Source organism: Eptesicus fuscus, chromosome 2 (assembly GCF_027574615.1).
Source record: "Eptesicus fuscus isolate TK198812 chromosome 2, DD_ASM_mEF_20220401, whole genome shotgun sequence".
In the NCBI taxonomy this organism is placed as follows: domain Eukaryota; kingdom Metazoa; phylum Chordata; class Mammalia; order Chiroptera; family Vespertilionidae; genus Eptesicus; species Eptesicus fuscus.
The window spans coordinates 88034010-88046110 of NC_072474.1; the positions used below are offsets into that span (position 1 = coordinate 88034010).

A 12101-nucleotide genomic window follows, 5' to 3' on the forward strand; every position below is an offset into this window, starting at 1 on the left:
GTTGTTTTTGCTTGTAATGTTGGTCTCTAGACCTTCACAATGACCTCTATCTAAGTATTCTTATCTCAGCTCATATATCAGCTACCTTGTTGAAGCAGCTTTCACCCATGCCAAGTCACTCTCTTATTTGCTTCTTTTGTCTCCTTCAAAACACTTCTCGGTATCAGAAATTACTTCTTCACACGTTTGTAATTTCTCTCTTGCTGTCAAAAGTAAAGCAGCCTTGTTTTTCGGGGATGTGTGCTGACTTTCTTTTTTTAAGTAAGCACTCCCAGCATAATTATGACACAAGCATACGATGCCTTGTTGCTAATACAAAGCGACTTGGTGGGAGTGGAACAAGTATAAGCCAGTTGTCTAGAGGTCGAATCAGATCTACTCTAATCACCTAAGCCTTGAAATACATAATTCCTTTTGTGGTGTCAGGATGTTTCAGAATTCTGGATAAGTTCTATTTTCTCATTTTAGTGTGTGCGTGGGATTATACATTTTTAATAAGTGTCTTATGAGACACCTTCAGATCCAGAACAGAGAGGCCTTTCCCTGGACCCTGTGATTTGGAGCAGCGGTTCTCAACCAGGGGTGGCCCTGCCCTAAGAGAACATTTGGAGAAGTCTGTAGATAGTTTTGATTGTCAATCCAGGAGTGATGGGGTCCTCCTGGCATCTAGTGGGCAGAAGCCAGGGATAATGCTAAACATCCTACCTACAGTGCACAGGACAGCCCCACATAGCAAAATTTATCTATAATAATAAAAGCATAATATGCTAATTAGACCAGATGTCCTTCTGGACGTCCTTCCTTCTGGACAAAGCTGCGGGGCGGGGCGGGGGAGGGGGAGCGCGCAGCAGAAGCGGCAGAGGCCCCCCGGCCACAGCGGTGGCGGGCAGGGGCCAGGGCCAAGGCCCTTGCACAAATTTCATGTATCGGGCCTCTAGTCTAGTATAAAATGTCAGCAGTGCCAAGGGTGCAAAATCCCAATTTAGAGGGACCATGCTGGCTTTCTGCCTCCAGCCAAGCTTTACCCCAGGGCCAAGAAGTCTGTCAGCCAAGGAGTTATGCCCATCTAGAGCCTGGTTCTTGTTCAGCAATGTTTTCAAATTATGGTCCTGACCACCACCAGCCACAGCACCTGGAGTCCTACTAGAAAGGCAACCTTTTGGGCCCATCTCAGACTTGCTGAATCAGGAAATCTGGGGAAGGGACAACAACCTCCATTTTAACAGGTTCTCCAGGTAATTCTGATGAATGAATGCCAAGGTTTGAAAACGACTGTTCCAAGGAGTCCAATACTTCTATACTTAAACCTAAAGAAATCTGATTGTCAAGATGGAAAGATAGAATTTTCTTTAATAGCTTGTTAACTTGACTTCTAACATCTAAATATGAGGGCATAGGGTACGTGGGCCTCCACTTATACTCTTGCTCTAGGCCCCACAAATGTTCGGGATGGGTCTCGATGTGTGTCCTAGTTTTCTCAGGCTGTCAAATGAGGGAATTCAGGGGCCAAATGCCAGGAGCCATTTGGATATTTATAACATTATTCATGGGCCATACAAAAATTTCAACTTAAAAATTAGCCTGCTATATTTGGTCAAACATTTAATTAATTAGCTCCTAATGCTTTGGCAGGGTCAGACCAAAGGATTTGTTGGGCCTTATACAGCCCGAGGACCGGATGTTCCCCACCCCTCAACGTTAGATCATGGCTTAAATTTCCTTCTCTGTGTATGAGTTCATGGCGACTGCAGAAGCACTTGGGTCTGATTGCATTCCCTGCCCAGCATTCCCTGCTCTTAGGATACAGTGACTTTTATGCTTAATCACTGGCAAAATGTTTTTTTGCTCTCTACCCAACAGGATTTCTTTAATTTGTCTCTTGACTTAATATAGAAAAAAGATGTTAAGTCAAATGAATTATGAAATGCCAAACAACATTTGAGCAGCATTTAAGTTCCAGATACCTTTTTAAAAATATATATTTTTGTTGATTTCAGAGAGGAAGGGAGAGGGAGAGAGGGATAGAAATATCAATGATGAGAGAGAATCATTGATCGGCTGCCTCCTGCACGCTCTCTACCGAGGATTGAGCCTCCAACTGGGGCAGGGATCCTTCAGTCCCCAGGCGGACACTCTATCCACTGAACCAAACCTGCTAGGGCTCACCTTTTAACAGCATCATTTATATTTTATACTTGTAGTAAAAATAAAAAGCACAGACACACATATTCTTGACGAGTATGTAAATTAGCATTACTCTTTGAAGAGAAAATTCATATTGTTAGTTGAAAATTTTGATTCAATAACTTTACTTTTAGGAATGTATTCTAAAATCACTAGTGCATATAGGCAAAGTTGAATGGCTAAGGGCCATATAGGCAAAGTTGAATGGCTAATACTGCTGCTTTTTTGTTAGTATAGCCAAAAATTGGAGACAACCTACATGTACATCAGTCATGGATTGGCTAAGTAATGTATGCACAGCCATGTACTAGTAAGGGAACACTATGCAGTGATAAAAAGAACATGGCCTGTGCTGTTAATGAAGGCGGGCCACATAGTGCTCAAAGTGTTAGGAGTGGTAACCTGACGTCAGACCTCAGGCATTCAAATACCAGCTCCAGCATTTATTTGCTGTGTGGCCTTGGGGCAAGTTACTGATTCTCTCTTTGCCTCAATTTTTCCATCTCCAAAATGGGGACTATTAATACAGCAAACTTCACAAAGTCATTGAGAGGATTAAATACGATAAACAAGTTAGTCTTTTAATACTTGGCATAGAGAAAATAGTTAACAAATGTTATTATATGGAAAGACTTCCAAGGTGAATCATTAAATGAAAACGTCATCAACAGCACACAGAACAATGTGTATAGAATAGAAACACAGGAGTATCTATACATGAATTATAGAAAAAGCTTGGCAAGGATACTCAAACACCATTTCCAGTGGTTGTTTCTATACATCTGGGGTGGGAAGATGTATTTTCATTGTGTATTTTTTCCATGTATAAGTATTACTTTTATGATTTTTAAATTATTTTTAAGAAACACACAAGAAAAATTAAAATCCTACAGATGCTCAGATTCTGTCTGATGGAAGAAATGAACCATCTGGACACACCGATATATCTTTAATGGGCAATAGGATGGCATTTTTATGCAGAGAGATTTGTTTTTGTGCAGGAGAAGCGGGCTAGTATTTAGGATTTCATGGAAAACTAATTTTTATAATGATTCTCCCCTCTTCTTAATGATGAATTTCTTCGATTTTCCACTTGATGTAACTAAGAGATTCAGGCTAAATTGCCTTTCGTTCTGGAGGCTGAGGAGTGAAATGTGAAAACATCCCATATGCAGTGCTCAGTGGAGGGAGCCCTTGCTTAGCTGGAGGGACCTACCGAGTTGAAAGACGGAAGCGCCCTTTGTGATGAGTTTCCTCTCCAGCTCCAGTGTAAGTCCTGTGCTGGACTGTGCTTCTTGTGTAAGTCCCTGGCGGCCTATGAAAACCTGCCTACACAGTGACTAGATTAGACAAGACTGAGCTGATCTTCCTTCGGCTTTTTGCCAGCAAAATGCCTGGATGTAGGCGGCCGTGGTTGTTCTATTGCAGAAAGGAGTTCTCAGGAAGCAGGGACCAGGAGAAACACCAGGAGGTTATGTGTGGCCGCTGACTTTCACACTTACCATCCCATCAGCATTCTGGGATTGATGGGAAGCCAGGCTCTCAGTTTGGTCAAGGAAAAGAAAAATCCTCATTGTGCAGTAGGTTTTGTGAAGTCTTCAATAATCTAACAGTTCTCCCAAGTTTCTACATAAATTTAAATCTTGTGCAACTCTTTTTTTAAAGTGTGGTCAGGGTTTATGCTGTTTGCTTTCAAATCAAATAACTAGAATCCATTCATTATTAAGGACTGTTTTATTTTTAATCTTTGGCTTTTATTCTATCATCAAATGTTCTCTTTAGAGGGTTTTTTCTTTTCCTTTTTAAAAGTAATGGGATTTGGTGAGGTTTTTATTCTTTTTCTTTTTAAAAAATTTTATCTTTAAAGTATTACAGATATCTCCTCTCACCCCCCCTTGTTCCCCTGCACCATGCTCCCGCACCCCCACTCCCTGGTCTTCACTGCATTATTGCCTGTGTCTGTGGGTTATGCATAGATGCATGCAAGTTCTTTGGTTAATCACTTCCCGCCCATCCTCCCACCCCTTATAGCAATTTTAAAATAATTAATAATTGGATGAAATTATCATTTTTCTTTCACTGCCACTGAATCTAACTTTTTTCCCTTTCCTATGCCCCACCACTCCCCCCCTTTTTTTTGTGCAATAAAAGCATTCCATTATCAAAAATGAAAGTCACTACCTATGCAGACTTGATACTACCACAACTTCAAGATTTCCAGGTTCCTCTGAACCCTTGATGCTGCTTGTTATTCTTCTAAGTTATCTCTGATGTGTTTCTCCAAAAAATCCCACCCGGAAACAATTCCATAAACATATCCCTTTCCTCCTCATCACGCACCCCTGCTACTTGGTAAGTGGAGACTGTCTGATTTCAGTTCTCTTGATGAGTTCTCTCTCCCTCTCCAAGGCCAACAAGGTTCCTGCTTCCTTTTCCCCTACTGCCTTCCAGATTCAGAGGAAGTACCCGCCTCCTTCTGTTTGAAACTAACTCTTCTACCCTTTTTTGTATCAGGTGATAAAATCCCCAAAGGTTTTCTTCAAATATGGCCTGCCTAAATAAACCAACTGATTTATGAAGAATGGGCTATTTTACACTAAACCCTAAATACTTTCGAAATCTAAGGTTTTAAATCTTGGATACAGTGTAACCATATTTATTTGAATGAATGAATGAGACAGTCACAGGACAATGTTGGTGGAAGTTGAGTGAGAATGTGGGTCAGGAACAAAATAATGTTGTCTAACTCTTCTCTCTGTATTCAGGGTCCTTCTCAATTTTTAGTGCATAGGATTTTGCAGTATGTTAAAATAATTCTACCATCTTATACCATCTAAGTAGACACTAAATGGACATTTATTCTCTTTAGTTATCACTTATTTTTATTTAAAGGTATTTCTACATTGCAGGGTAACATTGGGCAAGAAAAGAGAAGAAAAAAAGCACCCAGCCAGATAAATTTTATTTTACTTTTGACCCCTGTTTAAAGTTGCTCTTATATGTTAGAAATTGGAATTTTTACATCATATACGTTAGAATTCTAACACCTCACCAAGTTCAAATACATGTCAGCAGACGGAATGACTAAAACAGCTGTAATCATTTGGAATTTTTTTTTTTTTTTGCTTTAGTAAACTTACAGTAACTTCCCCTCTTGCTGATCACATTTCACGCCAAATTTCAAATACAAATCCCCCTCTTGAAATACTGATTTATAATTTAATGCTTTTTTTGGAAAGTGAGTAAGTGCCAAATAATGATACTGTCTGGCCAAAGATCACTGTGGTTGGACCGTTTAACTGGTCTTCACCCTTCTATCAGAGAACCGTCTGTGACCGAGTTCATACAGGAACAGGAGCAAGGCCAGCAGTGGCTGACGTTAGACGCCGACTGGGAGAGCCTCAACGGGACCACTCTGCATGAACTGCTGGTGAAAGGGTAAGACACCTTCCCCAGAGCGGACAAGAGTGCATTACGGAGTGAGAGTCTATTGTCCGGGCCCTTCTTCTGTTTCTAACCGGAGATGATGCACATTTTTCACATCAATAGTGAGTTTCCACAGAACGGCTGCTGGCCTTTAACTTCAGCATCGCTCGGCTTTATTTTTTCTTTCTAGACATAGATTTTTTTTCTCTCTCTTGGCTAGTGATGTTCTCCTTCAATGACGATTACAGAAACTATTGTGGTGAAGGAGGAGGAACTTGCATTCTAATGTTGGAGTTTTTTTCACTTCCTACTCAAAATGTATTCTCATATTTGCACTTCCTACCAATGCTACATTGGTAACTAGTTAACAGAGGGAATTGAAGCAATGAAAACTAATAAAACTAGGAGGGTCTGAGAAAAAATAGACATGGGATACAATTAGAATCAAGTAGCCTCGAAAGTACATCTGTGGAAAATTGCCGCTAAGAATAACGGCATCTTAAACAGAGCCACCTCCCTTGTCTAGTCTATAGGAGAAAGATAAGTGGAGGAAGTTAATGCTTATTACTAGTACATTACTAGAAGCCCGGTGCACTAATCCGTACACCGGTGAAGTCCCTCGGCCTGGCCTGCGCCCTCTTGCAATCCAGGACCCCTCGGGGGATGTCAGACTTCTGGTTACGGCCCGATCCCTGCAGGCCAGGCCGAAGGACCCCACCAGTGCAAGAATCCATGTACCGGGCCTCAGTATGCATATAAGATCTTTGGTTAATCTCTTTCCCCCCTCTCCCCTCCCCTCTTCCCTCTGAGATTTATCAGTCTGTTTCATGTTTCCATGCCTATGCATTGAGTGTCTGCCCCCTGGTGGTCAGTGTGCATCATAGCTACCAGTCAAACGGTCGAACAGCCACTTAGGCATTTATATATATAGATAGGGACATAGCTATAGAATATATAAATAACTTGCTCAAAACTCACCGCCCACAGATGGGAAGGGATAGCCTCTCAATTCAAACCAGGTTTATCTGACCCCACAGCTTTGAAAAAGTCCTAGGGAAGACACCGCTTAAGAATTCCAAAGAAGAAAACCAAAGGTGGGCCGTTTTTCTTTAGAATGTCTTGACATTTTCCCTATAGACCAAACTCTGCAGCCACATTTCTGAATATTTGTCAACTGAAGTGCTTCCTCCAGAACAATGACCTGAATCTTTCAACAGTGTGACGTGTTTCCCCAGACTGGGACTGCTGGAGAAGCCCTCTCAGGTCAAATCAATAAATAAAATATCGCATTCTGAATTGGGAGTTGGTAGAACTGGCTTGAGTCCTGGCTTACTAATTAGATTTGGGATCTTATATAACCACAGTTTCCTAAAGTATAAATTATTGAGATGGATAGTCTTTGGTGTCTTTTCCTATTCGTATAAGCTATGGTTTTGGATCTAACAAATAACAACTAATTATTGAGCATCTCTTCCATGCCAAGTTCAGTGCTAAGCTTTGAGGGGATAAAGAAGAGAATTAGGGGGACAAGGACCCTGGTCTCAAGGAACATACATTATATAGGAGGGCAGGTGGGCTATAAGCTAGTGAACAAAGTGAATTTCAGATATTTGGAAGTGCTACAAAGAAATTAGGATAATGAGGGAGAGAGAAAGCGAGAGAGAGAGAGAGAGAGAGAGAGAGAGAGAGAGAGAGAGAGAGGAGGGAGAAGGGAGAAGATACAACTATACAACTTCAGGGAGTCAAAAAGCAAATGTGCTTTTTATGTATTATGTAATTTGTTGTATACAAATAATTACACAGATCCCCGTGCAAATTTAGCAAGAAATGAAAATACAGTAAATCTTCAAAAAGAAATGTAGAAATGACATATGTAGGGGTGGATATATATATATATATATATACATATATATATATATATACTTTTTTTCTGAGAGGTCTAGGATTCTAAGCACATCACGATATATCTGACAGTCCCCCAAAGTGTTTTTGTCTTTTTAACTTACACTGTAAATAAATGCTTCATGGTTGGAAGGAGCTTTGTGATTAAAACTTGATGTATCCTACACTGAAATTTCTGATGCAGCCACATTGATAGGTGCTTAAACATGGCCCATGTTCTTGCTTTCAAAGGTTAACTCCAATTTTTAGAAAGTTTTTCCTTTCCTGAGCCCACACTTCCTATAAATTCTATTAGTCCTGACCCTGCCATCTAGAGCTACCTGGAATAAAGTTAACCCCCCTTTTCCTGTCAGCCAGTCATAGATCCATAATCTAATAGTCTTGGCAAGATTATTTGACAATTTAAATATTCAGTTTTTTTAATCCATTCTCTAACTTTTTAAAGTAATATTTTATTTTTTTCAAACTAGTTCTCAAATTTTTTTGACATACATGCCTCTCCATGAGCATAAAAATCTGACATGGTGCCCCTCACTATGCATTCTAAGCAGCAGCCCAATCCTCCCCCCACTTTCTTCTCCTTACTTTGAAAATCATGGTTTGAGTTCATATTTTGGGGGGTTTCATCAGCCAAGATGATGTGGGAGACTTTGCGAACAATAGCTTCCCTTCTGACAAATGTGAAATTTTATTATGATGATATTAAATAAACTAGGAAAAGTACACATCCTTTGTACACCCCCATCCCCAAGGTGATTCTGACAACAGCCCCGCCTTGAGAATTGACCTCAGGTAAGGGTTGAACCTATGGCTTGCTTTTCACGGGTAGTGTTTGAAGTGAACAATGACTGTAACTTAATATCATACCCTTTTATGTTTCCAAATCCAGGCAGTCTTGCCACAGCAGAAGTAAGATTTCTCTTCTGTGCGCTAAACAAGGTGAGAGAGTGAGTGGTGTCCCAGTGGGGTATAAACTTCATTTAGCTGGGTTGGCTCGGGGCGGGGGGGAGGGGGGGGGAATGATCCCTTGCATGTGATAGCATCTGGCTGGGTTTGGGGGTGAGTCACACACAACTCTGCCTCTCCTGCTCCCTGGTAGACTGTGGGCGCCGCCCTGCTGCCCGAATGAACAAGAGGATCCTCGGGGGCCGGACGAGTCGCCCTGGAAGGTGGCCCTGGCAGTGCTCCCTGCAGAGTGAGCCCAGTGGGCACATCTGTGGCTGTGTCCTCATTGCCAAGAAGTGGGTCCTGACAGTCGCCCACTGCTTTGAGGGGTGAGTTGCACCTTTCCTCCTCATCTTGTCACCTGGGCGTTCTTAGTGAAGCCACTTCAGTGCAAAAGCCACCGTTGATCTTCTTGCCCGGCCTTTATCTGCTTGGGTTTTTCTACCCTCGGTGCTGTCAGCCTATGTACATGCTGCTCATTTATTGGCGATGGATAGCTCTTGCTTATGATTTATGCCCTAAAGAGGAAGGAATAGGAAGTTTAGCAGATTGATTGTACAGCCAGCATTAGTGTCTTTTCTAGCCCTTTTGAATACATCTGGAGTTAAATGTGGGGGAAGGGGGTTACTCAAGGGGATACTACAGTGAGGGGAGGGTGCTGGAGGAACTGGTGAGGAATTTGGGAAGCAGGATTAAAGGTACAATATGTGTATTAGTCAGGGATCTTCAGAGAGAGAGAGAGACCAATGAGAGCGAGAGGTTTACTTTCAGAAGCTGGCTCACATGATTGTGGAGGATTGGTGAGTCCAAAATCTAATGGGGTTGGCCGGAAGATGGGGTGGCATTGCAGTTCACGTCCAATGGCCGTTAGCTAAGTGGATTCCTTCTTGCTCAGGGGAGGTCTGGCTTGTTTATTACGCCTCCCGTTTATCGGATGAGGCCCACCTACCTTATGGACGGTGGTCTGCTTTACTCAAAGCCCACTGATTTCAATGTTAATCTCACCCAAGTACACCTTCACTGAAAAATCCCGAATGCTTGACCAAATAGTTTGGCACCATGGCCCAGCCACATTGGCACATAAATTAACCAGGACAATGTGCCTGAAGGAGCAGAAAAGTAAGACCAAGGGGATACCTACCCCCAACTGACAAACATCACTGCGGAAGGTCCTCATGTGCTCCACCTGTCTGCTAGGTCAGGAGCAAGAAAACCAACCCGAGCAATAACAACAAAGAACCCCCCAAACGTGTTTTATGCTCCCAGAAGATCCGGGGTCAGACACCGAAAAGGACATAGCTGGTGCCCTTTGGCTCTGCTCGCAGCAATGTCAGCACCAGCTGGAAGGTTCTGAGTGAGGGGCTGTGCTCTCCAGGCAGCGATGCCGGTGGGCTGGGCCTTAGCTCCTCCCCACGTGGGACTCAGCATGGTGACTGGCATCCGGCACAGTGAGCTTCCCAAGGAGGGAGCCAGGAGGATGCGATGCCTTTTGTGACCCAGCCTCCAAGACATACAACACCGCTTCTGCTGTGGGGCTGGTCAGAGCCCTCCAGGCCCCACCCAGATCCAAAGGAAGAAACACAAAACTCTCTTCCCCAAGGGAGGAGTGTCAAAGGATTTAAGGACATTTTTTTTTTTTTAAGAGAGAAAGGGAGGGCAGGCAGGGCAGGGAGGGAGATGAGAGAGAGAGAGAGAGAGAGAGAGAGAGAGAGAGAGAGAGAGAGAGTAGACATTGATTGGTTGCCTCCTGTACTGCCTGACCAGTGGTTGAACCTGAAACCTGGGTATGTGCCCTGACCAGGACTTGAACCTGCCACCTTTTAGTGGACCGGATGATGCGCCAAACAACTGAACCACCACACTGGTCAGGGGGAGGACATTCTTTTAAATAACCATCATAACACCAATTTTACTTTTAATAATTTTACTTTATTTAAAAGTCATATTAAGCAATGGCAAAATTTTAAAACAAAATAAGTCATAGTCCTATCACCTAATTGATTATTTTCATTTGACCAGGTTAATTTCTAAAAAAAAAAATGCAATTTCATTTTTTTGGCCTATTATTGTTTTTTCTCAAATTCGCCACTTGCTGTGTGACCATGGATCAATTCATGAGCTTCTCCGGGCCAGTTCCCTCCTCGGTGAAATGAAGGAAATAGCAGTCACGGGGCGGGGCAGCCATTAGGCGAGCCTCTGGAAAGCCCTGAGAATCATGCCTGGTATTAATAAGTGAAACATTGATAAAGGTCAACTTTAAAAACAAAGTATTACTGAAGTCATGCATTCTACCTTCTCCCTTAGCACTATGGCATGAGTATCTTGGCATTTTGCTAGCACTATCTCTCCTCTCACACTCACCTTTACTTCCTCAACCTCCTCACAGTACCCCCATCACAGCCTGGTGAATGTTCCGGCACAGCTATAAACATTTACATTTTCCCCAAGGTGTCATTGTTTCCTTTTACAATTTGGAATCCCACTCTATGCTAGTGTTTGTAAGGTGACTTTCTCATGTAGCAATATATCGCCGGCATCCCTGCAGGTCAAGTGACTCATTCTTTGCCAAAGCTAAATTGTTATGTTGGAATTCAGCAAGTCAAACAGAAGACTCCACAGTCAGGGGGCCGAATTTGGAGTCTTTATTGCCAACGCCGGCGGCCGCGAGAGGACTAATGTCTCTCCAAAACCTCGAGGCCCTGAATGAACTTAGGGGTTAGCTTATAAAGGCAAAAGAACCCCAAGTGCTGGGATGGGGGCAGTGTGCTTAGCAGATATACTGCAGAAAGCTTGCAGCCTTGAGCACAGCTCAGATAACCAGAGACACCTGGCATGGGAGGAGCCAAGGACGGACTCCCGCAGAGCGGCTTGCAGGACCAGATAATTAAGAGGGGGCAGTGACTAGACTATAGGCTGAGAAGAATGTACATTAGGTTACCGGCACAGATTCAGATGGCTAGCCCCTCCCCCAAATGTCTTATTTTTCCCATTATTCGAGCAAGCGTGCTTACAGAAGCTAGAAATAGCGGAGTTACTTCTAGACCAGTGGTCGGCAAACTCATTAGTCAACAGAGCCAAATATCAACAGTACAACGATTGAAATTTCTTTTGAGAGCCAAATTTTTTAAACTTCTTCTAACACCACTTCTTCAAAATAGACTCGCCCAGGCCGTGGTATTTTGTGGAAGAGCCACACTCAATGGGCCAAAGAGCCGCATGTGGCTCGAGAGCCGCAGTTAGCCGACCACGGTTCTAGGCTATCTGGTTTAGTTACTCCCTGGAATTAACAGGACAAAGGACCATCTGGGTTTAGTGGGAAATTTTAGATGGCAGTTCTTACGAAATGGAGGTAATGGGAACAAGATGGAGTGCCTATGGAGGGCGAGGGACAGGCTGGAGTCAGTCCTTTCAAGGCCCGTTGTTCAAAATGATATCCTATAATATAGATTTACCATGACTTTTATTATTATTACTAGTAGCCCGTTTGCACGAAGATTCGTGCAATAGACCTTCATTCACCTGGCTGCCTGCACCAGTTTTCTGCCGGCACCGGGGACCCAGGCCTTGGCTGTGGCCACTGCCCTCTACCTTCTTTCAGGGTCCGGGCTTGGCCCTGGGCGGTGGACTTGGGCTCAGCTGCACCC

At 43.1% G+C, this 12101-nt stretch overlaps 1 protein-coding gene across 1 annotated transcript in view; it reads left to right on the forward strand.

The window, feature by feature from the left end:
- CORIN (corin, serine peptidase) overlaps positions 1-12101 on the forward strand; it is a 192648-nt gene that overhangs the window by 168187 nt on the left and 12360 nt on the right. The window contains exons 17-19 of the mRNA XM_008140283.3: positions 5506-5622; positions 8402-8451; positions 8612-8786. Of these exons, the coding sequence (XP_008138505.3) occupies positions 5506-5622; positions 8402-8451; positions 8612-8786 (342 nt within the window). The remainder of the gene's footprint in view (positions 1-5505; positions 5623-8401; positions 8452-8611; positions 8787-12101) is intronic.